We start from the raw sequence: 23,251 nt of genomic DNA on the forward strand, positions 1-23,251 counted from the left end.
AGAAAGAGAATAGAGAAGGAGAGAGAGAAAAGAACTAAAGAAGCTCTAGTTTTTCTTTTAACAATTTTCAATATGAATTATGAAAATCTGACGAGAATTTAAGGAAAATATTTATTAACTTAGGTTGGTTTAAATATTAAAGCCTTTGATTTCGGTTTTTCTGTAATGTGTAAATTATCTGACATGATTTCATACTAATATCCTATGATCACGACTTTCATTCAGAGTTTTAACTTGTAATTTGGTATTATGAGAAGAATGTATACAATGACATCTCTTTAATTTTTTTCTATGAATTATGAAACTTATGTTAGATTTTTATCACACTTTAAATTATGAAATCAGGTTTCACGAGTGGTATTATAGTAGAGTCAAACAAACTCTCGTTACTACATGCATGAACTTGTATGTTAGTCCGATTTGAGACATAAACTCTAGATATAAGGTTTACATGTTAGGCCGCTTGATCAATCTTAGGATAAGATGGTTTCACAAATTCATGAATCCAAAAATTGAGGCCACAAACTATTGGATTTGAGTCATAATAAAGTCTAAATATAACTATATAAGGTTTCCATATTAAACCGCTCGACCAATTTTCCGATATTAATCTGGTTAACAACCCGCCTTTTCATTGTCAGTGATCAGGTGAAGTCGGTCCTATTTTAGTTCCCTGCAACCTAACTGAACCAGCAAATGAAAAGTCCTCAGAATCGAGCTCCCTCCACGGTAATGACCATCTTGTCCCTAATTAGATGGTATAGATAGGGCACTGGTTCACATTCTGTGATCGACTGCAATTGAAGTAATAGAACTTTCTCCGGTGATGTTCCGGCCAACGATGAACGGAGAAGAAAACGGTGGAGACCTTCTCAGGCAATTTGAGCAGGTTTTGGAGTCTGATCCTGCAATGTAAGTGACCCATTCATTTGGTTTATACAAATTAGAATCAAATATTGCAGCTTTTTGCTTCACCCAGCTGAGGCTTTAAGATTAGGGTTTATTGATTTTGGGTTGATATAGCTATAAAGGCTCAAACTTTGAGCTCATTTACTACTAAATTTTAGTGGGTCCGTACCAATTGTGCTTCACTGTGTTTAGCTCAGTTGGGAGCAATATGATTCTGTGTAGGGTTTAGGGCTTTTGTAATTGATGCATTTGGAGTGTTTGGTTATATGGAAGTGGCTTATGGTTTTTTTTTTTGTGTTTTTTTTGCACTTGAACCCAGTGATGAGATTGGATTTGTTCATCCATCCCTGTTTGTCAACTTGAATGAAGAGGCAGCCTCATCATCTGATAGTGTTGGTAATGTGGTGTGCTCGGAAGATGGGAGTGCAGTGTTTTGGAATAGGGATCATAAGCTGGGAATTTCAACCAACGTTCTTATTCCATTGTATAAGGAAGCTAAGCACGCGCTGATTGGAGCAGTTCGACAATATAAGGGGCTGAACAGCACGTCTGATGTGACTGGGGTTGAGAGTTCGGTGTGTGTGTCGTTGTCTTTGGATGATGGTATTGAAAGTGAAGTCATGAGGCATACCAGGGCTGTTCTGTTAGTGAGTTCTGATTATGGCACTGCTTGGAATTCCAGGTATTTACCCCAGGCATACTGGGGTTGATCTCAAGTCTTCTTTCCTTTGTCATACTTTCCTACGGATTATGTTAGTGTCGTGTTTGAAAGGTAGTAATGCTGTATATATGACACAGGAAGATGGTGTTGTTAAAAAGGCAAGAGCAAACAACTTTATTGGCTGAACTTCTATTCTCAGCGCTTGTTCTTTCATATGCACCTAAATCTGAGCATGCTTGGTGCCACAGGTAATGTGTTTGACAATGTCTATTATTTATACAATTGAAACATACACCAGCAAGTGTGGCTATGCATTATGGCTACCGTCAATACAATCACATTATTGACTTGAAGAAGACATGTCGGCATATATTTTGTTCTTACCTAGCTGCATTACTTCAAAAATACACATCCACACACGTGTTTACCTGTATGATATTTATAGTTTCTTATTTAAAATTGTTCATCCAAGTTTGGTGTTAAGCAGGTCCCTTATTACGGAATTGCATTTTTTCTTCTTCCATGGTATGTGCTATGACAGATTTATAAGCATATCGTTCATTGGCAGGCGATGGGTCATCAAATTAATTGCTGGAAAGTGTTCACCTCTGCAAGATATTGTCACCAAAGAGTCTGAGCTGGTGGAGAAAATAGCCGAGGTTTATATTCAGTTCAGGAATTGCGTACTTTTAATTTGCAAAGGTTTATATAAACTTTGTCATTTTCCCGCATATGTTGTTTGTTTGTCATTTTCTTTGTTCCTAGGGCAATCAGCTGAGGTCACACCAATTACTGTAGCTATAATAGCTATTTTTCACTCTTCCTAATGCTCAGTACTTATGTTTTGATGTTTTCAGATGAAAGTTTAAATGAGGTTCCTCAACAATGCATAATAACAATATATGTTAAATTTGATAATCAAAGTCTGTCTCTTTAAACTTATAGTATATAAAAAATCCCTTTGGTACTCTGCATTTTGAGGTGGTAAATTACAAGTTTCTTAGTTGTGGTTTTCTTTCCTTTAACTCAAATCTTTCTTTACAGAGGTCAAAAATGAATTACCGTGCATGGTATCATCGTTGCTGGTTGGTGTCCTACATGACAACAGAGCAGGTTAGGCTTATTTCCTCAATCCTCCTGTGTTTGATGGAAAATTCTGAGGTTACCTTCTAGGACTTTGGATATCCATTTTGACTTCTCCTGTATGTAATATGGTCCTTGGTGACTATCTTGCAGTCTCTACATGAATTAGAGAGATCTAAAAAGTGGGCTGGCTTGCACGTTGCGGACCATAGTTGCTTCCATTATCGCAGAGTGGGTCTTTGTTTTCATTTCAATATGATATCAAGATTTCCTCAGACAACTAAATTATAAGGTGATCATTGCTCACAATTAGTGTTTTAATGATTTTGCAGCAGCTAATGCTTAGGATTTTAAAGGACAGAAGCTGTCAACAAGAAAGTATATCTTTCATTTGTAGTGTTACAATGAATCAACTGTGGAAGGTATATAGATTGTCTTCCATCTGCAATAGTCCATATTCTATTACACTGTCACATTCTGCATGCAAATCTTTTTATACACCTGGGAAGTGTTCAAGCCAGTATGCATGCATTCTTATTACTACCAAGTACTAGTGAAACGATTGGACCTTTAAATTGTCAAAACCTTCAAATGAAATTTTGCATTTTCTAAATGGTCCATACTCCATACTCAATGTCGTGAGAACTTCAGTTTTGTTGAACTACCGTGCAATATCCTATCATCTCTTTATACTTTGCCTTAAATTCAACATTTCTAGCTTTAATTAATCAGGGGAATGTTTGGGGTGTTCTATACTGAAACCTGTTTACCTTCTTTCTCTGAGAAAGTAAATTTCATTTTCAGCATTCCTCAGAAATGACAATACAATGAAGCCCTTAGTCTAACATAAAGCAGAAAAGTAGTACTACTCATCTAGGTCTTACTTGTTTTCTGAAATTACTTTTATATTCCTTGCCTGACCATGTGGACATACAGGAGGAGCTTGATTGGGATGAAATGTTGATAAAGCGCTACATTGGAAGAGAGGTGAATGCTCTTTATCCACTGAGTTCTTGTTTCATTTGTTGTAAATTGAGCTATAGTAACTGACTCTACTGGCTTTCTTTGTTAACAGGCCCTATGGCTTCATCGGCGCTTCCTATCCTTATTTTGGATAAAGCATTTTTCAACTTGTGATACTCGTCTGGCTGGTGATTTAAAGCACAAAGCCAGCATGAATAATGACTTTAGTATCTTTCTGGATCATGAGTTTAATCTCTTGTGGTCGTGCTCCATCATTCCAGATGATAATTTTGATGATTACCAAGCACAGGCTACACATTCTGCTACTTACATGTTATGGTTAAGTAAGGTGGTAATATTGCAATATAGTATAATTTTAAACCAATTTCTTTTTGATAAAATTGTCTGGATGTTTATGTAACTCTTTGCATCATCAGCAAATCCCGGATTCTGGTGGCTTTGAATTCCGGGAGAAGCTAAGAACCGAGAACCTGCAAGCCCTGCTCAACAAGGCGTGCCATGAAAAGTCCTCAACTTGGGATTCTATACTGGCTGATGTCGAAACGTTCGACCATTTAGCAAAAGAGGGTTAGACCCCCACACCCAGCAACTATCAGTTGACCATATAGTCTGTGATGTCCATTATTAGTTGCAACAATTACAAATTGCAATAGAGATGCTACATGATTATAGGATTCCTATCAAGCAAGATGTAAACACTGACAAATGATGCATTATATGTGATTGAAGAAATCTAAGTACACCTGGTAAAAGTCTAAATTTATCTTTTACTGATTGAACAGACTGAAAAGAGGGCTATATTTTGGGATTATAAGAGCAAAGTTGCATGGAATGGTTCTATTTTTGAGCCACTTTGTATGCATCATCTTTCTTTATATTTTGTCGGGTCATTGGTTTTTTCAAGCGGTCCGACCCGAAACCCTACCTTATCTTATCCTGAATACATGTCCTGAAATCCAACTATGGTCTTCATGCTCATGGGGTAACAAGAACAATACTTTCAACTACCAACTTCCTTGGTCACTATCTCCATGCAATCTTTCTGCAGAACAATTGCCATTTATCAATGGCGGTAGTTTCCACTGAGTTATTCCCTCATAGTTTCCACCCTACCACGCAACTCAAACCCTCTTCTCATTCCCACCACCCCACTGCTTTGAGTTGCATAGCTTCTTCTGCTTCTGCTTCCTCTTCAATCTCAAATGGCAGAAACAACAGCTCCAGAAACCTTACAAGGGTGTCTGTTTCTGCTGAACCAAAGCCAACACAGTTGCAGAACTATGATTTCAAAGAGATCCACTTGATGAAAGTCCTCAACAGGTCTTGCAAAGCAGGGCAGTACAATGAAGCATTCTACTTTCTTGAGCTCATGGTCAACAAGGGCTACAAGCCTGATGTGATTCTCTGCACCAAGCTCATCAAAGGGTTCTTCAACTCAAGAAACATCGAAAAGGCCATTCGGGTTATGCAAATCTTGGAACAGTATGGGGAGCCTGATTTGTTTGCATACAATGCTTTAATCAGTGCGTTCTGTAAGGCCAACCGGATTGACTCAGCAAACAAAGTTCTTGATAGAATGAAGAGTCGGGGGTTCAAGCCTGATGTTGTTACATATAATATAATGATTGGGAGTCTTTGTAGTAGAGGGAAGCTTGGGTTAGCCTTAAAGGTTATGGATCGTTTAGTGAATGATAACTGCAAGCCTACTGTGATTACATACACAATATTGATAGAAGCTACTATACTTGATGGTGGGATAGATGGAGCTATGAAGCTTTTGGATGAGATGGTGTCCAGAGGGCTGAAACCTGATATGTATACTTACAATGCCATTGTTAGAGGAATGTGCAGGGAAGGAATGCTGGATAGAGCTTTCGAGTTTGTTAGGTCCTATGATGCCAAGGGCTGTGCGCCGAATGTGGTCTCATACAACATTTTGTTGCGTGCTCTTTTGAACCGTGGGAAATGGGAGGAAGGAGAGAATCTGGTGAGCAATATGTGTGCAAGAGGTTGTGAGCCGAATGTTGTGACTTATAGCATCTTGATAAGCACGCTGTGCCGCGATGGGAAAGTTGAGGATGCAGTGAATGTGTTGAAGATTATGAAGGAAAAGGGGTTAACTCCAGATGCATATAGTTATGATCCATTGATATCTTCTTTCTGCAAAGAAGGGAGGTTAGATTTAGCAATAGAGCTTTTAGATTGTATGATATCGGATGGTTGCTTGCCAGATATTGTGAACTACAATACAATCTTGGCTGCTTTGTGCAAGAATGGGAATGCTGATCAGGCTTTGCAAATCTTCAAGAACTTGGGTGAAGTCGGTTGTCCTCCAAATGTGAGTTCCTACAACACAATGTTCAGTGCCTTGTGGAACAGTGGAGATAGAGTGAGGGCTTTGAGAATGGTATCAGACATGGTAAGCAAAGGAATTGAGCCTGATGAAATTACATACAATTCGCTTATATCGTGTTTGTGCAGAGATGGGATGGTGAATGAGGCCATTGGTTTGTTGGTAGACATGGAAGCTGGTGGTTTTCAGCCTACAGTTATCACTTACAACATTGTTCTTCTTGGGTTGAGCAAGGCTAGGAGGATTATTGATGCCATTGAAGTGTTCACAGCAATGGTTGAAAAGGGTTGCCGGCCTAACGAAACTACTTACATTTTGCTGATTGAAGGAATAGGATTTGCAGGATGGCGAGCTGAAGCTATGGAGCTTGCAAAGTCTGTTTATAATTTACGGGCCATTTGTGAAGATAATTTTAAACGCTTGAACAGAACCTTTCCCATGCTTGATGTTTACAAAGAGCTTACTCTGTCTGAGATTAAGAACTAGAGAACACTGCAAACTTTGTCTTCGAATTCTGTATTTACTAATATGAACATTTGCATATTCTTTCTTTAAAATCAATGAATACACGTCTCTCCTTTTCGTTCAACTTCTAGCTACAAAATCAAAAGAACACCAAAGCCAGTCTGAGGTTTTCAGTAAGTCACTAATGATTATGATAGCACGAGAGCAAATAATAGTCAGTTAGTTAGTTACTGATGCAGAAGACCTATATCTGAAAGAAAATGAAAGAAAATAAACAGACGATGATTACCATCAGACTCTATGTTCCCAGAAACTCAAGTTACAATAAACTGCTATAGCTGTCAGATAAAGTATTGAATGAACAAAGATATGATCAAACAATCATATTACTGAAGCAGATTTATACCAGTATACTAACGGGTAGCACTGAGATCAAATGGATCAACAAGATATAGTAATCAACCTGAAATGGAAGATAAAGAAATTATCAAGCTGAAATGACTTCTCACAATAACATTACAGAGAACAACCTTAAAATATTGCATGTCTATACACAACTTCTACCAAGAAATGGCTGTCTAGACTCTAGATGTCCAGTAAGAAGTAGCAGACCAGGTCAAAATTTCGCAAAAGCCCCATCTGGTTTTACATGGTATCTTCTCGTACAACTTTCCATTCAATCAGCTTCTGACGCAACTGATTAGCCTCATTTGTCATACCAGCAGCAGTCACACCCTTAAGTATAGTTGAATAAATTGCCTCATCTGGCATGCACTGATTTGATATCATCATTTCTAGAACCTGTATTGCAATATCCACTCTATTGTTTCTACATAAACCATGGATCACGTGCTTGAAAGTGCTAGTTCGGACCTGATGGCCTTGTTTATGCATCTCCTTCATTATAGCAGCAGCTTCCTCAACTAGATTTTCCCGGAAAAACCCACCAACCAAAGAACGATGGGTAATTTCATCAGGAATGATACCACCTTCTACCATTTGACCATATAATCTCATGGCTTTCTCCATAGACCCCGATTTCGCCAATCCATCAATCACAGTGTTGTAAGTGATCTGACCTGGTGTACAACTGGTACCACTTAAAAGCTCAAGTAAATGGATAGCCTGATCAATCATTCCCTCCCTACAAAGAGCTCCCAGCAGTGTGTTATAGGTTATGATATCTGGGGAACAATGTTGCGAGATCATTTGAGTAAAAAAGTTGATAGCCCGCTCTAACATTCCATATTTACACAAACCGTTAATCAAAATATTGTAAGTAACAACTGTAGGGGATACAGAAGTCTCATTCATGATTGTGAAGATTTCATCTGCTTGATCCCAATTCCCATGGCCACAAAGAGAATGGAGAATAGTGTTGTAAGTAACAACATTGGGATCCAACCCAAGAGAGAGAAGATTACGGATAACCAGAGTAGTATCTTCAAGTTTATTCTGTCTACACGTAAAATTAACCAGAGAGTTGTAGGTAACAATATCAGGATAACATCCCTCTACTACCATATCATCCAAAACTTCCACAGCCCGCATGATTCCACAGTGTCTGCAGATTAGCTCAATGAGAACAGTGTACGTAACTATATAAGGAGGGCACCCCTTTCTCAGTTCCTCCTTCCAAAATGCAATAGCCTGCTCAAAATTTCCAACGGCAAACATGCAGCGGATTATTGTATTGTAAGTGATCACATCTGGAGGGCAGCCACTCAAGCTCATGTCTTCCAGAAGATCAATTGCAGATCTTAACTGTCCTTTTCTACAGAAACCACCCACCAACATGTTGTATGTAATAATATCTGGTACCCCACCAGACATGACCATGATCTTTAGAATCTTTGCAGCTTTATCTATTCGATCTATTTTCACAAGTCCTCGGATCAGGTTCTTGCAGGAAGGGAAGTCCGGGATTTGGTTTCGACGTGCCATGATATCAATCAGTCTGGATGCATTAACTAACTTACCACGGCTGCAGAAATTTCGAAGAGCATCATTATTTTTGTCCTCACCATTTCCAACAAAGCGCCCATCTAGATCCAATGGTGAAGCCCTATGAGGTCTCTTCTCATACATCTCTGCTCCAGATTTTCTCCCAATACCCATCTCATCAGTATCGATGATCCACTCATCTAGGTCCACTTCATGGACTTTATCAATACAAACACTTCTCTGAAAACCCCTATGCTGTAAACAATGCACGTCGCTTCTGGAACCAGCACCTCCTCCCCATCGTAAACAGCACTGAGATTCACGACTATACTTGCTTAAGAACCTTGATACTGGTAAATGGCTAATGCCAGAACAGGGGCTAACCTCTTTTGCACACACATGCAAACATCGAAGATCAACTGTACAATTCTGTTGGGCAATGGTATGCGCCATTTATCTCCTTCTGCTTGAACAAATGAAATAAAACTGGAAACTAGACACAACCACCCGAAGGAAGCAAGCTTGTACAATCCAACTGTCTCAGCTCTTCACTATATGGCTAGTAATTCTCCTTCAATAAACCCAAAATGCGTAAAACAATCTCTCCATATTCCCTATTCTCATACTTTAGACAGAGAACCACAACTCTGAAACATTCCAAACTACAACATCAACACCAATCATCAAACAAAAAGCGGCTAATGATTTCAACCAACAAAATCACTGAAAAAGCAATAAAAATTGAATCTTTTACAGTCCCAACAGACCACATAACTTGGTGAGAAATGGGTTTTCAATTCATTACTGATTCTACTTAAAGTTACAATCTTTTACCAAAATTCAAAACACCCAACTCCCTCTTTTCTTGTCATCTATTCAGCAACCCTTTTGGACCATTTTACATAACTCAAAGACCAAGCATATCAACCTTAACTTCATAGCTTGTATTGTTTCATCAGCACAACAAATAGATATACACTTAAACACCTTCTTAAGCTTAAAACACAGCCATTATATACACATAAACACAGAGAGAGAGAGAGAGAGAAACATACTCTGTAGCTGGGTTTTGAGTCTTGGTCAGTGAAGCAGTGATAGAAGGAAGATGGCTCTGTTTGTATCTCTGTAGAGTGAAGAAAGAGAGGTGTGTTGAGCTGCTGATAATGTCAGAAGTGTTAAAAAAGATCTTGTAGAGGGTTCTGGGCGGACGTTAGTAACTAGGAGAACACTAGGGTTGTCATTTGTCAATTTGCATTTGGAGGTCAAATTAAAGTTTACATCAACCTCCCCTCAAGTTTCTACCTTTTACATTCTACCCAATAAAAAAGATATTACATCGTCACATACTACTCGAATCTAATTTTATTTTTCTATTAATCTCTTAAATCTTACTAAATTTTACATACATAAATAATTCATAGTATCTAGCATTTTAGTACAGTAGTGTAGTAAATAAGTTTGTTCTCGTACTGTAGTAAATAAGTTTGTTCTCAAATCTCCTCTTAGCCTTCATCATATTTGTCCATGGTGGTCATAACTTCATGTTGACCCAAGGCATGCACGTCTCACATTCTAGGGTTGTTTGGTTTTTCCCATAGTGTGATTTTTCATTTATCTTTTACTAAATAAAACACATGATATGAATATGAGTACATTCTAGTTAAACACCACATGTTGCTTCTAGTTTTCTAATAAATCATAAACATGCAGAATTAGTAGAGACACTTTTTGTCCGATCTAGTACACGCTTCTACCATTGCGAGTGTAAACTCTTTAATCATTTGAAGACGATCAACGTCGAACTCAAAATGGACATATATCCACACACTCGAAAGAGAGAAAAAAATCAGACGTAAAGAAACTTGGGCAATACTGAAGTCCTAGAATGTTTGAGGGTCATAGACTCATAGACCACAACATTTGAAAATGTAGGGGCCAGTTTTGATAAAACTAAAGAAAAAATTGCAATTAGTGAATGGTATAAAAGAAAAACCCCTTGTCAAACAAATCACACACACACACACTATTTGTTTAATCTCTGCTCTCTCTTTCTCTGATACAACTTCCTCTCTTGAACCCAAAACTAGCCTCACTCTCTTTCTCTCCTCCTCTCTATGATCTAATCCCATTCTTGCTTCTCAGGTACTTCCAATCCCATCCCCTATATCAATCCCTCACCTCATTCTCACTCTCATCTTCTTATTCTTCTTTTTGTATTGAATCGAAGTAAATATGTGTTAAAGTAACCATTTTTACACTGGTGTTTGATTTTTTCAGAGGAACAAAGTATGCAAGGGTTTACGGAGAGAGGTAATTCTGGGGACTTGGCCCAGCTCCAGTCCACCATGCACGCCATTGAGATCGCATGTACTTCTATTCAGGTAAAGCTCTGTTCTTTTTGAATTGTCTCTGTTGTAGAAATTGATGATGGTTGAAGAACCCACATTGCTAAGTTGATTATAGAGATGAAGTGGACTTGTTTGGGATTAGTGTTGATGGGTTTAATGTGAAAATGGAAAAGAAAGATGGGTTCTGGATAAAGTTTTGTTCTTTTGGAGGTTTCTGTTTTCGAGATTGGTGATGGTGAGGAGCCCACATTGCCAATCGTTGAAGTGAACCTGTTTGGTGTTAGTGCTGATGGGTTGTTGTGGAAATGGAAAAGAAAGATGGGTTTTGGTGTAAGCTTTGTTCTTTCAGAGTTATCTGTTTTTGAGGCTGATGATGAAGTTGAAGTGGACATGTTTGGGGATAGTGTGTGTGTGTGTGTGTACAATCTGATATGCATAGAACATCCTCTTAGTTACTAAAACAATAACCTTGAGCAGATGCAGATGAACTTAGGTGCTGCTGAAGCAACTATATTGTCACTTTCCCAGGCTCCTCAGCCATACCAGACATGTAAATTCATTCTGGGTAAGTCAAAAACATTTTCTGCTTGCGGGACATAAAATATGAATTTGCTGCTCTATTATGCTATGCTCTCTCCTCATGCACAAAATATAGTTTAAAAGCCCTTTATTAAAAAAGAAGAAGAATATAGTTAAAAAACATACATGGGCAAATGTTTTCCTATGAATTTGTGGTCATTTGGCTGTCTTATGTATTTGTCATGCTGATAGCTAATTCGTTGTTTCAGAGAACTCTCAGGTGGCAAATGCAAGGTTTCAAGCTGCAGCGGCAATTCGTGATGCAGCTATTAGAGAATGGGGTTTTCTTAGCTCAGATGAAAAGAGAACCATGATTAGGTTATCTCACACTCCTTACACTTATCATCACTCGTTGTTTCTAACACCAATATTAGTAATACCAGTCCATCACCATCATAGTTTGCTTTCGTTACATAAAGACAAGAAAGTAAGATTAATTAACTGCCACAGATCTTTCTTAAACACTAAAGTTGTCTTTCTAAGATCAAACATATCTACCTATGCTTATAATCAGGCCTAGCTCCTATCATTGATAATCAATCCTTGTATGATTTTATTTTTCTTTTTGCAGTTTTTGTCTTTGTTTTGTTGTGCAACATGCTAATTCACCTGAGGGTTATGTCCAAGCAAAAGTGTCCTCTGTGGCTGCTCAATTGATGAAAAGGGGTTGGTAAGTGGCACTTGATTTTATATGTGAATATTGAATGTATTACATGTTTATGTAAAAACGCTCCTTCAGATGTTTCAACACATAACCTTTAACAAGACTTTCCAAGCATAATAGATTCATGTTTTAGTGGTAACTGGAGCACTCCAGTTTGACTGACATTAATCGTGACCTGCAGAAGAATAATTTTTTTTAAAATTTGACTAGAATGTAACTTGTAGTTGATCATCAGTTCATCTAGGATTTAGGATAGTAGCTTGTGTATTCTCTGATTTTGGAGCATAATGAGTTTATTTCAATTCATGAAGCTAAAACCAAATTGAGTTAAGTGTTAGAAAATGCATTTCTTTAGCTTTCTTGAGTTGAGCATTATAAGTCTAGGCCTTTACTTCTGGATTTTGTATGGGGAATTTATGTATATGTTATAATAGCTTCCATTGTTATATTCTACAAGCTGTTTTTGCACTTTTGTATTTTATTAAATCAGTTTTTGGTACTTGAAGTCATGATAGGAGAGAATCTATGAAGAAAATGAGACTTTGGAAATTTATTTTGCCAATTACTTTTATGTAGGCTTGATTTCTCAGCTGCTGAGAAGGAGGAATTTTTCTATCAGGTGCGCGTTAATACACACAAACACACACACACAAGAAACCTGACTTCCTTAATTAAAAAAATTCTGTTAATTCCAATTTTGAGTCTACTAGGGAAAAAAACCACTTGTGTTCATTCTATGCATTATCAAAAACAATTCTTGAGATCTTTTTTGATATTCAGGCGATGTCATGTATAACAGGTAAACCAGGCTGTTTATGGGATTCATGGTGTAGATGTGCAGTTCGCTGGAGTTAATTTTCTTGAATCTTTGGTATATCTATCTTACTATATCTTTTATAGTTTATGATCTTTGACTTGTTTCTGCTTCAGCATTCAGGATGTTGTCAGATGTAAGACTAAGGATTTTTATATCTTGTTTAAGGTTTCCGAATTTTCTCCATCTACATCTAGTGTGATGGGTCTACCTAGAGAGTTTCATGAGCATTGCAGGAAGTCATTAGAGCTTGACTACTTGAAGGTATAACTACTGCCAATTTCATCCTGCCTACAAGTACATTTGATTTTCCTTTAGATGAGGGGTGTTTTCTTTTGTCTTGCCTGATTTGTTTTAGTTGCTTTGACGCTGATGTTTTGTCAATCTCAATGGATAGACATTCTATTGCTGGGCACGAGATGCTGCATTAAGTGTTACAAATAGAATAGTAGAGTCTGACTCCGCGGTACCAGAGGTCAAAGTCTGCACTGCTGCTCTGCGTCTCATGCTTCAAATCCTGAACTGGGAGTTCAGTCCAGTTGCAGTCCCTCTTGGAGTCAGGATGGGTACTGATTCACCAAAAAAATCGGAGTGTAACCTTGTCCAGGTAATTGTTTTTTAATTTTTAATGATGTGCTTGTCTTGTTATGAAGAAATGATCTGTCATAAAATTCTGACTGGAAGCAGCCATGAGAATGTTGCCAATTTTCTACCATTCTTATGTTGATGCATAGTTACTGAAATAAAACATCAGCTGTCCAAAATTCCACGATTAATATGTCTGTTATGCTTAACAACAGGGGTTGTAAGCGAAAAAAATGGATTAAAGTAATAATAATAACCATAATAATAATAATAACAATTAATCTTGTTCTTCTGCTGCTGATTTTGGTTAAAAATACATATGTGCCTTCCAATCTCGATTTAAACTTCAGATTTAATATCTTAAAATATATCATTGACAAGGTTTATGGGTATGCTGTGCTTGTAGCCTGGACCTACTTGGCGTGACGTTTTGGTTACTGGTGGCCATATCGGCTGGCTCCTGACCTTATATGCGGCACTGAGACAGAAGTTTTCTTGCGAAGGTTATTGGCTCGACTGCCCTGTTGCTGTCTCTGCGAGAAAGTTAATAGTACAGTTCTGCTCCTTGACAGGAACCATATTTTCATCTGGTAAACTTCTTTCTTGCTCTGATATTGAGCATTCAATGTTTCATCAACTCTTGTTAAAAAAATGTAATGTGGTGAACTTGTTAAATGACAGAACAAATGCAAGAACACCATCTCCTCCAACTTCTTTCTGGAGTAATACAGTGGATCGATCCTCCTGATGCTGTTTCTCGAGCGATTGAATGTGGAAAAAGTGAAAGGTATCTTTGAGAAATAATATTGTTCCCTGCCAGATCTTATTGCATGTACAATTTCTCACTCATTTTTGTTTTCTTTAGTGAGATGCTTGATGGTTGTCGTGCTTTGTTGTCAATTGCAACTGTTACAACTCCTTCAACATTTGACCAACTCTTAAAATCAACAAGGTACTGATGATCATCTTATTGTTAACTACATTATCACATGAAGGGTGATATTAGGTTGGATCGATTTTCTGCACTGAATCTGTATTTGAATTGGGGAAATTTTCGGTGTGGGAATGCAGGTCCTATGGTACTCTTAGCTTGTTATGCATATTGATGTCTGAAGTTGTCAAGAACCTAATGACTAACAACGCTGAAGAAGAGACTTGGAGCTGGGAGGCACGTGATATTTTATTAGATACTTGGACTGCGCACCTTGTGGTATAATTTTTAACGCACAAAATGATATGCTTTAGTTTCTCTGTGGGGATATTGCTGTTTTGTTATTTGTTTTTTATGTATTTTTTTTTCATATATGTTGAGACACTCTAATTTCTAACCAGACTAAACTTTTGGATTTGTTTTTCCTTTTTCTTGTACCAATTCCATTCAGCCAGTAAATAGCAACGGTGTGAATGCATCCCTTCCACCTGAAGGGAAAAATGCTACTGCCAGTTTGTTTGCCTTAATTGTACAGGCTGAGCTGAAAGGTAATTTCCAAAAATGCTACTTTCTTGTTTATCTGGTAACATAGCCATCTGTTTTTCTTTTTTCGATTGTCAATACATAATTGTTAATTCTTTTTCTTACAGCTGCTTCTGCTTCAGCCTTTAAAGATGATGACTCCGACTACTTTCAGGCTTCTATTTCTGGTATGGAAGAAAGCTATCAGAATGTTTATTCGAAAGTTCCTTTTTACAGATTGTTAACTGCTGAAACAAGAAAAAGGATAAGCGACATCTTAATCATGAAATTTTGTTCATGTGTATAATGTATGGTTTATGCAGCCTTGGATGAGAGGCTAAGCTCCTATGCTCTTATTGGTAGAACAGCAATTGACGTCACAATACCTTTTCTCACAAATCTGTTTTCGGAGCGCTTTGAGCGACTTAATAAGGTGAAATTCTGAAAAAAAAAAACCATCAGTTTGCTTGTTGAAACACACGATTCCAGTTTAATTTTCTTTTGTTTGGTCTTCATTCGTTTTCCCTACATTAGAAAGCACAAGAGAATGGTACAACTTTTTTTGTTTTGTTTGTGTTCTTTTCTTTACCTTTTAGATTTATTTGGTTGAAACTAAAACTGATACTAAAAGTCTTGTTTTTCACTTTTTCATTCAGTTGCTGATACCTCAAGTTATGTTCTCTCTTATAGGGCAGGGGCATTATTGACCCAACTGAAACTTTAGAGGAACTTTACTCATTGCTACTCATTACTGGGCACGTAATCGCTGATGAAGGGGAGGGAGAAACACCTCTGGTAAGTTAGGGCTGTGCAGTAACTACTGCATATGTGATTTCTGTTTAATATTGATCCTTCACTGTTCATTTATAGAAGAACTTTTTATTAACATAGGAACACACAAGAACAACAAACATCTCATGTAAAGATATTACATTGCAAAAGCTTTTATATGTGAGATAATATCCTAATTTATCAGTGATTTATGGTTTATCTTTAGAGGTCTAAAGTGTGCTAATTGTCATAAATTCAGGATATTCTAGGGTGCCACTAAACTTTTACCTCTAATTTGAAATTAATTTAAATGTAATTTGGACTCTTGAAATTTAGTCCCTGTAATTTCTGTGGATTTAAGTCCTTTGACTTTATCTTACTTGGGTTTTTACTTGGTGAACATGATAACATTCACTGTGTGACTTTGATTGAGGTGTGACTCTCTGTTGCTGTGTTGTTTAGATTCCAAATGCTATACGATTTCACCTTCCACACAATCTGGAAGCAGACATGCATCCTATTGTCATCCTTTGTGGGTATGTTTCTCCAAATAAGGTCTCCTACGAATATATTTTTCTTATGTAGATGAACAAAAAAACTGTATATTTTTCATTTTCCAGAATACGAATGATAGAATCAGTCATACTGAGTAGAACGGAGTACTGCAATTTTAGACAGCTTGTTGATACAGCTTAATGTCTTTTTTTTGTTCTTTATTTCTTTTATATTTTTTTTATCATTTGAGCACAGCTCAATCATAAGGTTTGCTGAGGAAAGTCTAAAACCGGAAATGAGAGCGTCAGTTTTCAGTCCCCGACTCATGGAGGTAGCATTCAGTTCATTTCTGCTGTCCCATATTACCCAACTGTGAATGCATAACTTATATCCTTATCTTGGGTGTTGAATGCATAAGTACTATGAAACTATATACCTCTGAGAGCGCACATGGTTACCCACATGTCCTTAGCATCCAACCAACCTGTAGGCTTCTGGTGTCTACAAAACTTCAATTCCTTTATAAATTGGTTCTGCTCAAGTCTTGTTTCATTGGATATTGAATCAATCATTCTATTGTGGGTAATAAATAGGAAGCTGCAGCTTTGATAAGTTCTGTTTGTTTTGAATAGCTTGAGAATTGAATAAAGATACAATTGAAGATGTCATAGATGGCTTACATTCATGGGTAGGGTATAATTAATTGGAAGCTGCAACTGTGATAAGTTTTGTTTGAAAAGATTGAGAACTGGAGTAAGTTACAATTTAAGATGTTATAGTTGATTTCATTCAGTTGTTAGGAGTGTTCACTTGTTTACAGTTCAAAGCTTTATGAGTGACTGAGGCATTTTAATTTCTTAGAAGATAGTTGGCCTCTCTCCCATATCATCTCTGATGACCTTTAACAAAAGCTTTAATTAATATTGCTTTTTAAAACAATCAGATCAACTCTTTTAAGCTTATGCTTTGTGCAGGCCGTCATATGGTTCCTTGCTAGATGGTCTTGTACGTACCTAATGTCTCCTGAAGAAAGTCGAGACTCCACAACCGTCTTGCTAAAGTTTTTTGGACAACACGGTCAAGGAAAATTGGTGCTGGACATAGTTGTTCGCATATCCTTGACAGCATTAGTGTCATATCCTGGAGAAAAGTATCTGCAGGTGTGTGCTACAAAACCTATTTGATGTGGCTGTTTATAGTCATTCATAACCTACTGATATTCCTGTGCCTTTGTTCAAATAATTATGAATAATGTATTACACACACATTGAGAGAGGTTAACAAGGTTATATTCCAAGTCATTCAAAATTATAGTCTTACGTTACATATAGCGTTTAGGGACATGTGACAGGTACTTGTCCAAGAGCATTCAGGATTGTAGTCTTGGTGTTTAATCATAATGATTGGGCTGCAAGTTATATAATTCTGTTGAGATTAAAATGTATTGATTTATGCCTTTTGGTTCTTGTTTGCAGGCGCTTACTTGTTTCCAGCTACTTCATGCACTCGTTCGGCAAAAAAATATTTGCATTCATCTTGTTGCTTTGGTGGGTGAGATCATTTCTTGCATTTGAATGCATTAAATACATATGTTATTTTATATATCACATGGGATTTCTTGTGAACCATATCCATTATCCAAGCTTTTCCCAAATATTAGTTATCTTCCCTCAAATCTCTCTTATTGTCCTTTTTGGTCACTTTACTGGAGGAATGATATATAAATTTGTTGGGCAGGATTCATGGCATGACCTTGCAAATGCTTTTGCTAATGAAAAAACTTTGTTCTTGTTAAACACTGCTCATCAGGTGAGAATATATTATGCTTTAATCGGAATCTACCGAATAGAATTATCTTTGTTAGTTATATGTTTTTTTTCCTTGTGTTCTAGCGTTCCCTTGCTCAAACACTAGTTCGGTCAGCTTCTGGTATTCGAAGTTCAGAGGCATCAACCCAGTAGGTCTTCTGTTTATTTTTCCTTCATAGAAACATCTACCTTCTGGTCGTTCTCATGTGACATGTCAGAGAAATTAAGTTTTGTGTACCATTTCGTTAAAGGTACGTAAGGGATCTCATGGGTCATATGGCAACATATCTTATTGAAATCACTAGCAAGAGTGACTTCAGAAATGTTGCTCAACAACCAGATATCATCCTGCCGGTAAGGACACCAAATCTTAGAAGAAACCTAGTTCATCTTTTTGAAAAGCACAATCAACATTGTAGCATCTTGTAGGTCAGTTGCTTATTGGAGAGGCTTCGTGGAGCTGCCAGTGCCTCAGAACCTCGTTTGCAGAAAGCACTTTATGAGCTGGGTTTCTCTGCAATGAATCCTATCCTGGTTCTTCTTGAGGTTTACAAACATGAGGTATTGATCATTTGCTTCTGAAATTTAACATTTGTCTATGATCTATGCTGATCTTTAATTATTGCATAGTCTGCAGTTATATATCTGCTACTTAAGTTTGTCGTTGATTGGGTGGACGGACAAATAAGCTATCTAGAGGCTCAGGAAACTGCTGTTGTTGTCAATTTTTGTATGAGTTTGCTTCGTCTGTATTCATCGAACAATATTGGCAAGGTATTTTCTCTAGCATTATGCTTGTTTTCGCGTGATACTTGTTTATTAATGTATGGAATTGTCGTGGATGTATTGGAGATATTCGAATAAAATGTTTTTGTCATTGCAAAAACTATTGACTTGCAAATCATGATGCAACTTGCAAGGTAATCACGGACCTTTCTTGTGAGAAAACTGTCATTCTCTTAGCCAGAACTTGACATCTTGTTATTTGGTGCAGTCCCTGTACAATAATTTATAAAATAAAAATTAAGTTTTAAAATAATCATGGAGTTCTTACAACACTGTAGTGTTAGAAATTTTTTCTCACTGTTCTGCCTTTTTTGTTGGAGCAAGGTATATTATGTAGTAAATTTAGCTGTTGATTTTGCTTTAAAAAAATTACTTCTATCGTAATTGTTGTAGCCATGCGCCCCTGCCCGCTAAACCTTTTTAACTAGATAGGTCATGTTCTTACTTTCTTCATTGCTTTCCAGATATCAATAAGTCTTTCAAGCAGCTTATGCACTGAGGCCAAGACTGAGAAGTACAAGGATCTGCGTGCTCTACTGCAGCTCCTTTCAAGCCTTTGCTCCAAAGATTTGGTATGGCCTCTTAGTGTATCAGGTTGTTTTCTGTTGAGCTTTTAATGAACCTATTATGCCAAATTGCAGGTTGATTTTTCATCAGATTCCACTGAGACAGAGAGCACGAACATATCACAGGTAATTCCTAATTTTGTATACTATTCTCATGCCAAATTATAGTGCCTTACGCATCAGTTTTTGCAGGTTGTATACTTCGGTCTTCATATTGTTACTCCTCTAATATCGTTGGAGCTGCTGAAATACCCGAAGTTTTGTTTTGATGTGAGCTCTTCTACCTTCGTGAAGGAAAAAGCCTTGGTGTTGTTTCTTTAAAACTAATAGATATGGCAAATTATCGTGCAGTACTTCTCATTGCTCTCCCATATGTTGGAGGTCTATCCTGAAACAGTTGCACAACTAAGCAACGAAGCCTTTTCTCATGTACTAGGAACTCTTGATTTTGGTCTTCACCATCAGGTATTTGATTGTTTGGATTGTATTCTTGAATTCCATAAGTAATGCATGTACTGCTGCTCTATGATTAATGTTCATATACAGTATCTGTAACCGACGCATAATCTGTCCTCTGCTCTTTTCTCTTGAGGATTCTTTGATTGTGTATTGTTGTATTCCCAAAATTGGTCACAATTTCTAATCTGTGACTTGTATGCTTTATGTTTGTTGTAAGGATGCCGAAGTTGTTGATATGTGTCTCAAAGCTTTAAGAGCTCTTGCTTCTTATCACCATTTAGAAACAAGTGCTGGTAAAGTAGGCTTGGGCTCACATGCTGCAGGCCTCAAGGATCCTGGTGGATATGTTCAGGAAGGCATTTTGAGCCGGTTCCTTCGTTCAGTACTGCAATTACTCCTTCTTGGGGATTATAAGTAAGGTTCACTTATATTGACATGTTGGGTTTCCTCTATTGCTTTTGATGCATGTTATTAAACGCTTCTCTTCGTATGATTTCAGTCCTGACCTGGTCAGCAGTGCAGCCGATGCTCTTCTACCGTTAATACTTTGTGAACAAAGCTTATACCAGGTAGTTTCTTGATCACTTTTTCTGTTCCATGTTCTTTGCATTTTGGCTGTTTGCTTTTAAAATCCTGGTTAGAGTTCAAGCACTAGTTCAGTAAGATGAAGTGTCTATTACTTCAGCCTAACTTACATTGCTTCAAGACTACATTTACTATGAATTACCATATAGGCTACCATGCACACATATTTTCAACAGTTTTGTATTATATTATGTATGACCATTTTCTGGTGGTTGAAGCTGCATCATCTATGCCCAAACCCTATCTCCTAGCCGTTAATCCCTTTATACGACATTGCTGAATGAATTACTTTATGCTTCACGTCACCCATCTTTCCCTGGGTTTTATTAATCTCTTCTCTCTTGTTTCATTGCGTGTACAGAAATTAGGGAATGAGTTGATAGAGAGGCAGGCAAATGAAACATTGAAATCAAGACTATCAAATGCATTACAATCTCTCACAAGCGCGAATCAGCTTTCATCTACCATTGATCGTAAAAATTGTCAAATATTCCGGAAAAATCTTAGTAACTTCTTGGTTGATGTTCGAGGATTTATGCGAACAATGTGATATCACTGATATGTCATGTATATAGACATTTTTGTAATATATGAGGAGAAGATTGCTCATTTTTTCCTACAATTATCGGAACAAATCTTTAATAGATGCCCCAGATTGTGAATATTTGCCTGGAAATAACAGTTGCAAGCCCTCTCAATCCATTCAAGTTATGTGTTTATCAATTTCATTGAACCTATTTATTTTGAGGAAATGATTTTCACTCTTTCTCTATTTGAATTTGTTCTCTTATCATGATTTATGACTGTTTTTCAATTGATCACAGCACAGCATATCAGTTGAATAAATAGCATCATTCTCATCGGATCTTCTAATTGAATACATTTCGGTAGATATGATTGACTAGATTAGTCTACAGCCTTTGAAAAAAAATTAGTCTACAGGCTTGACTACAGCATAATTGAATCTTTTGCATTTAAGAATACTAGAAGGGTGATTTTCAGTAGCAACATTACAAGATTATGTGACGACTTTAAGAACTTTATTTGAATAAATATGTTTTCTTTTGGATGAATTTGTGATTGTTATAAAGTTATGTTACTAGTAGCTATATTTTTAATTAATTTTGTTTTTGAACCTAAAAAAACGGGCTATATTGTTGTTTAATTACGGTTTGCTTGGTTTGAAACTCCGGCCCTGAGCGAAAACAAAAAATGGGGCTCCTCATCTTTTAATATGGTCACAATTTTTTTCTATGAATGTAATATAATAAGTTTAAAATTTAAACAACATATATCTGCTAGTAACATAACTTTAAAAGCAATCACAAATTCATCCAAAACCATTAATTCAAATAAAGATCTTAAATATGTAATGTTGTTATTGAAAATCATCCTTCCAGTACTCTTGGATGCAAAGGATTCAATTAAGCTTCAATAGTTAAGCTTTGCAACCAAGTATTTTTCTTTAGATAACATACTTAAATTAAGTCTACGTCTGGATTCTTCAGCAAATTGTTTCATGCAGTCCACATCATTGAGTAAGCTCTCTCTCTCTCTCTCTCTCTCTGACGGTTTGTTTCAGACCTAAACCGAATGGCAGAAATCATCCCGGAAAACTCCAGCTGCGCTGCACTTGAGCACGATTCAAAGCCATCCTCAACCTCCGGAACAAGTTTCAACCTTTAACCAGTTTCTATTTATTTCAACTTCTTTTTTTCCATTCTTTAATTTGCAAGAAACAATTGAAGTTCTTGCCACATTTAATCTGTTGAAAAAATTGTTTCTGATTGAGATTCATGTATATTTACAGTTGAAATCCTTGGGACTCAGAAGAGTGAGTTGGATGGTGATGATAGTGACCAAGGTTGTAGACACATGATCAGAATTAAACACTATGATCATGGAGTAAAAATCAAGAAGTCATGTTCTCTGTTTTCGACTTTCGGCATTGTAAACACACAATTTCATTCGTTCAAAGCTGAAATTGAACACTAATGGCATCAAAATCGAAATCAAGCAACATGATCAGAACTAAACACAAACAGCGCATCTGCCTGAGTACTTTGGCTGCCTCTGTAAGCAAACGATCAATTTCTGCCTTCTTGCTTTGATAAGCATGCATGTGATCTCTGTCCATGTGAGCTTCAATACCACTCTTAGTAGCAATGTATTTCTCTTTGTCGACACGTCAAGGGAGCGAAAATGAGAAATTCCTGATCTGTGTATCTTGTCGAAGACAGTCTCAAACCTCAATGGATACATTGTGTGTACGACGTGGAATTGAAAAGCATTTCAAAGCCTAACTCCACACAATTGATGACATTATTAGAGATGATTAATCATCGTCCGATTTAGTTTATGCCAACTTTCCAGTTGTAAACGACTCTTTTTTTTTTGTATTGACTTTTCTCGTAGTTTGTCAAATTAGTTTTGAATTTGTTATAATTTCATCGTCTAAATTTTTTTGTAAATTTTCTTGTAGCTCAGTCTACTTACAGCCCCATCTTGTGATTGACTAAAAACACATATGTTCATAGAAAAATGAGAACGGTGACCTGAATTAAATATTAAGCCATGTATATTTTTCTTTCTTAAAACAAACATATATATATATATATATATATATATATATATATATATATACACACACACAAGTGGTAACAAGATGAAATAGAGCACGACGCAAAACAACCAAAAAAGCAATTTGGGGCAAGATCGCAATTTGGGAAAGAATTTTACATTGGTATTTAGCTTTTATAGCCCCAAGCCCCCACCGTAGATGTAAAAAGCACAGCCAACCCTATAAATTATCAGATTGCCACAAATAGTCATACACTGTATTGATATGTACCGGTAAATATTCATAATTGTTCCGGGAGAATTACTATTCTACCCTTGTGTGTGTCTTAGCCTAATAGGTTTCTTGTTAGGAGATAGAT

At 36.9% G+C, this 23,251-nt stretch overlaps 4 protein-coding genes across 9 annotated transcripts; 3 read left to right on the forward strand and 1 right to left on the reverse strand.

Annotated features, from left to right (window-relative positions):
• The first annotated feature begins 817 nt into the window (after nucleotides 1-817).
• On the forward strand, nucleotides 818-4,367 carry LOC126797773 (uncharacterized). Of its 2 annotated transcripts, none has more exons than XM_050524497.1 (10): nucleotides 818-912; nucleotides 1,229-1,591; nucleotides 1,708-1,818; nucleotides 2,139-2,229; nucleotides 2,615-2,683; nucleotides 2,807-2,884; nucleotides 2,989-3,075; nucleotides 3,590-3,640; nucleotides 3,729-3,965; nucleotides 4,054-4,367. In XM_050524497.1, exons 1-10 carry the CDS (start codon nucleotides 827-829, stop codon nucleotides 4,207-4,209), a joined length of 1,329 nt encoding a protein of 442 aa, XP_050380454.1. In that variant the 5' UTR covers nucleotides 818-826; the 3' UTR covers nucleotides 4,210-4,367. The 2 variants fall into 2 exon arrangements, with proteins under 2 accessions (XP_050380454.1, XP_050380452.1); XM_050524495.1 differs by having other exon boundaries at nucleotides 2,986-3,075; nucleotides 4,054-4,365.
• A 219-nt stretch (nucleotides 4,368-4,586) lies between these two features.
• Nucleotides 4,587-6,562, forward strand: LOC126797772 (pentatricopeptide repeat-containing protein At3g04760, chloroplastic). The gene has a single exon (XM_050524494.1). The coding sequence runs from the start codon at nucleotides 4,704-4,706 to the stop codon at nucleotides 6,474-6,476; it is 1,773 nt and encodes a 590-aa protein (XP_050380451.1). The 5' UTR covers nucleotides 4,587-4,703; the 3' UTR covers nucleotides 6,477-6,562.
• A 287-nt stretch (nucleotides 6,563-6,849) lies between these two features.
• Nucleotides 6,850-9,571, reverse strand: LOC126799007 (pentatricopeptide repeat-containing protein At1g08610). The gene is made up of 2 exons (XM_050526112.1): nucleotides 9,455-9,571; nucleotides 6,850-9,046 (listed from the first exon to the last, which is right to left on the reverse strand). The coding sequence occupies exon 2, from the start codon at nucleotides 8,850-8,852 to the stop codon at nucleotides 7,101-7,103; it is 1,752 nt and encodes a 583-aa protein (XP_050382069.1). The 5' UTR covers nucleotides 8,853-9,046; nucleotides 9,455-9,571; the 3' UTR covers nucleotides 6,850-7,100.
• Nucleotides 9,572-10,430: 859 nt separating this feature from the next.
• LOC126801164 (uncharacterized) lies at nucleotides 10,431-21,084 on the forward strand. Of its 5 annotated transcripts, XM_050528630.1 has the most exons (33): nucleotides 10,431-10,541; nucleotides 10,677-10,780; nucleotides 11,225-11,312; nucleotides 11,536-11,644; nucleotides 11,898-11,996; nucleotides 12,567-12,609; nucleotides 12,790-12,861; nucleotides 12,973-13,068; nucleotides 13,202-13,411; nucleotides 13,796-13,979; nucleotides 14,071-14,176; nucleotides 14,255-14,341; nucleotides 14,461-14,599; nucleotides 14,772-14,868; nucleotides 14,971-15,030; nucleotides 15,166-15,275; nucleotides 15,533-15,637; nucleotides 16,076-16,149; nucleotides 16,364-16,439; nucleotides 17,083-17,268; nucleotides 17,584-17,655; nucleotides 17,846-17,917; nucleotides 18,001-18,065; nucleotides 18,168-18,270; nucleotides 18,346-18,477; nucleotides 18,547-18,690; nucleotides 19,167-19,274; nucleotides 19,344-19,394; nucleotides 19,461-19,538; nucleotides 19,620-19,733; nucleotides 19,945-20,141; nucleotides 20,227-20,296; nucleotides 20,674-21,084. In XM_050528630.1, exons 2-33 carry the CDS (start codon nucleotides 10,688-10,690, stop codon nucleotides 20,860-20,862), a joined length of 3,429 nt encoding a protein of 1,142 aa, XP_050384587.1. In that variant the 5' UTR covers nucleotides 10,431-10,541; nucleotides 10,677-10,687; the 3' UTR covers nucleotides 20,863-21,084. The 5 variants fall into 5 exon arrangements, 2 of the variants coding, with proteins under 2 accessions (XP_050384587.1, XP_050384588.1); XM_050528631.1 differs by lacking the exon at nucleotides 10,431-10,541 and having other exon boundaries at nucleotides 10,765-10,780; nucleotides 11,547-11,644; XR_007672752.1 differs by lacking the exons at nucleotides 19,344-19,394; nucleotides 19,461-19,538; nucleotides 19,620-19,733; ... (1 more) ...; nucleotides 20,227-20,296; nucleotides 20,674-21,084 and having other exon boundaries at nucleotides 18,554-18,690.
• The last annotated feature ends 2,167 nt before the right edge of the window (nucleotides 21,085-23,251 follow it).

Source organism: Argentina anserina, chromosome 6 (assembly GCF_933775445.1).
Source record: "Argentina anserina chromosome 6, drPotAnse1.1, whole genome shotgun sequence".
Classification (NCBI taxonomy): domain Eukaryota; kingdom Viridiplantae; phylum Streptophyta; class Magnoliopsida; order Rosales; family Rosaceae; genus Argentina; species Argentina anserina.

Bases quoted from the DNA above. Each gene is read 5' to 3' on its own strand.
- LOC126797773 (XM_050524495.1), top strand. From the start codon at position 827: ATGTTCCGGCCAACGATGAACGGAGAAGAAAACGGTGGAGACCTTCTC. The intron at 2,684-2,806 runs GTTAGGCTTATT...ACTATCTTGCAG, and splicing joins CCTACATGACAACAGAGCAG to TCTCTACATGAATTAGAGAG. The intron at 3,641-3,728 runs GTGAATGCTCTT...CTTTGTTAACAG, and splicing joins AGCGCTACATTGGAAGAGAG to GCCCTATGGCTTCATCGGCG.
- LOC126797772 (XM_050524494.1), top strand. From the start codon at position 4,704: ATGGCGGTAGTTTCCACTGAGTTATTCCCTCATAGTTTCCACCCTACC.
- LOC126799007 (XM_050526112.1), bottom strand. From the start codon at position 8,852: ATGGCGCATACCATTGCCCAACAGAATTGTACAGTTGATCTTCGATGT.
- LOC126801164 (XM_050528630.1), top strand. From the start codon at position 10,688: ATGCAAGGGTTTACGGAGAGAGGTAATTCTGGGGACTTGGCCCAGCTC. The intron at 11,313-11,535 runs GTAAGTCAAAAA...TCGTTGTTTCAG, and splicing joins GACATGTAAATTCATTCTGG to AGAACTCTCAGGTGGCAAAT. The intron at 18,691-19,166 runs GTATTTTCTCTA...ATTGCTTTCCAG, and splicing joins CATCGAACAATATTGGCAAG to ATATCAATAAGTCTTTCAAG.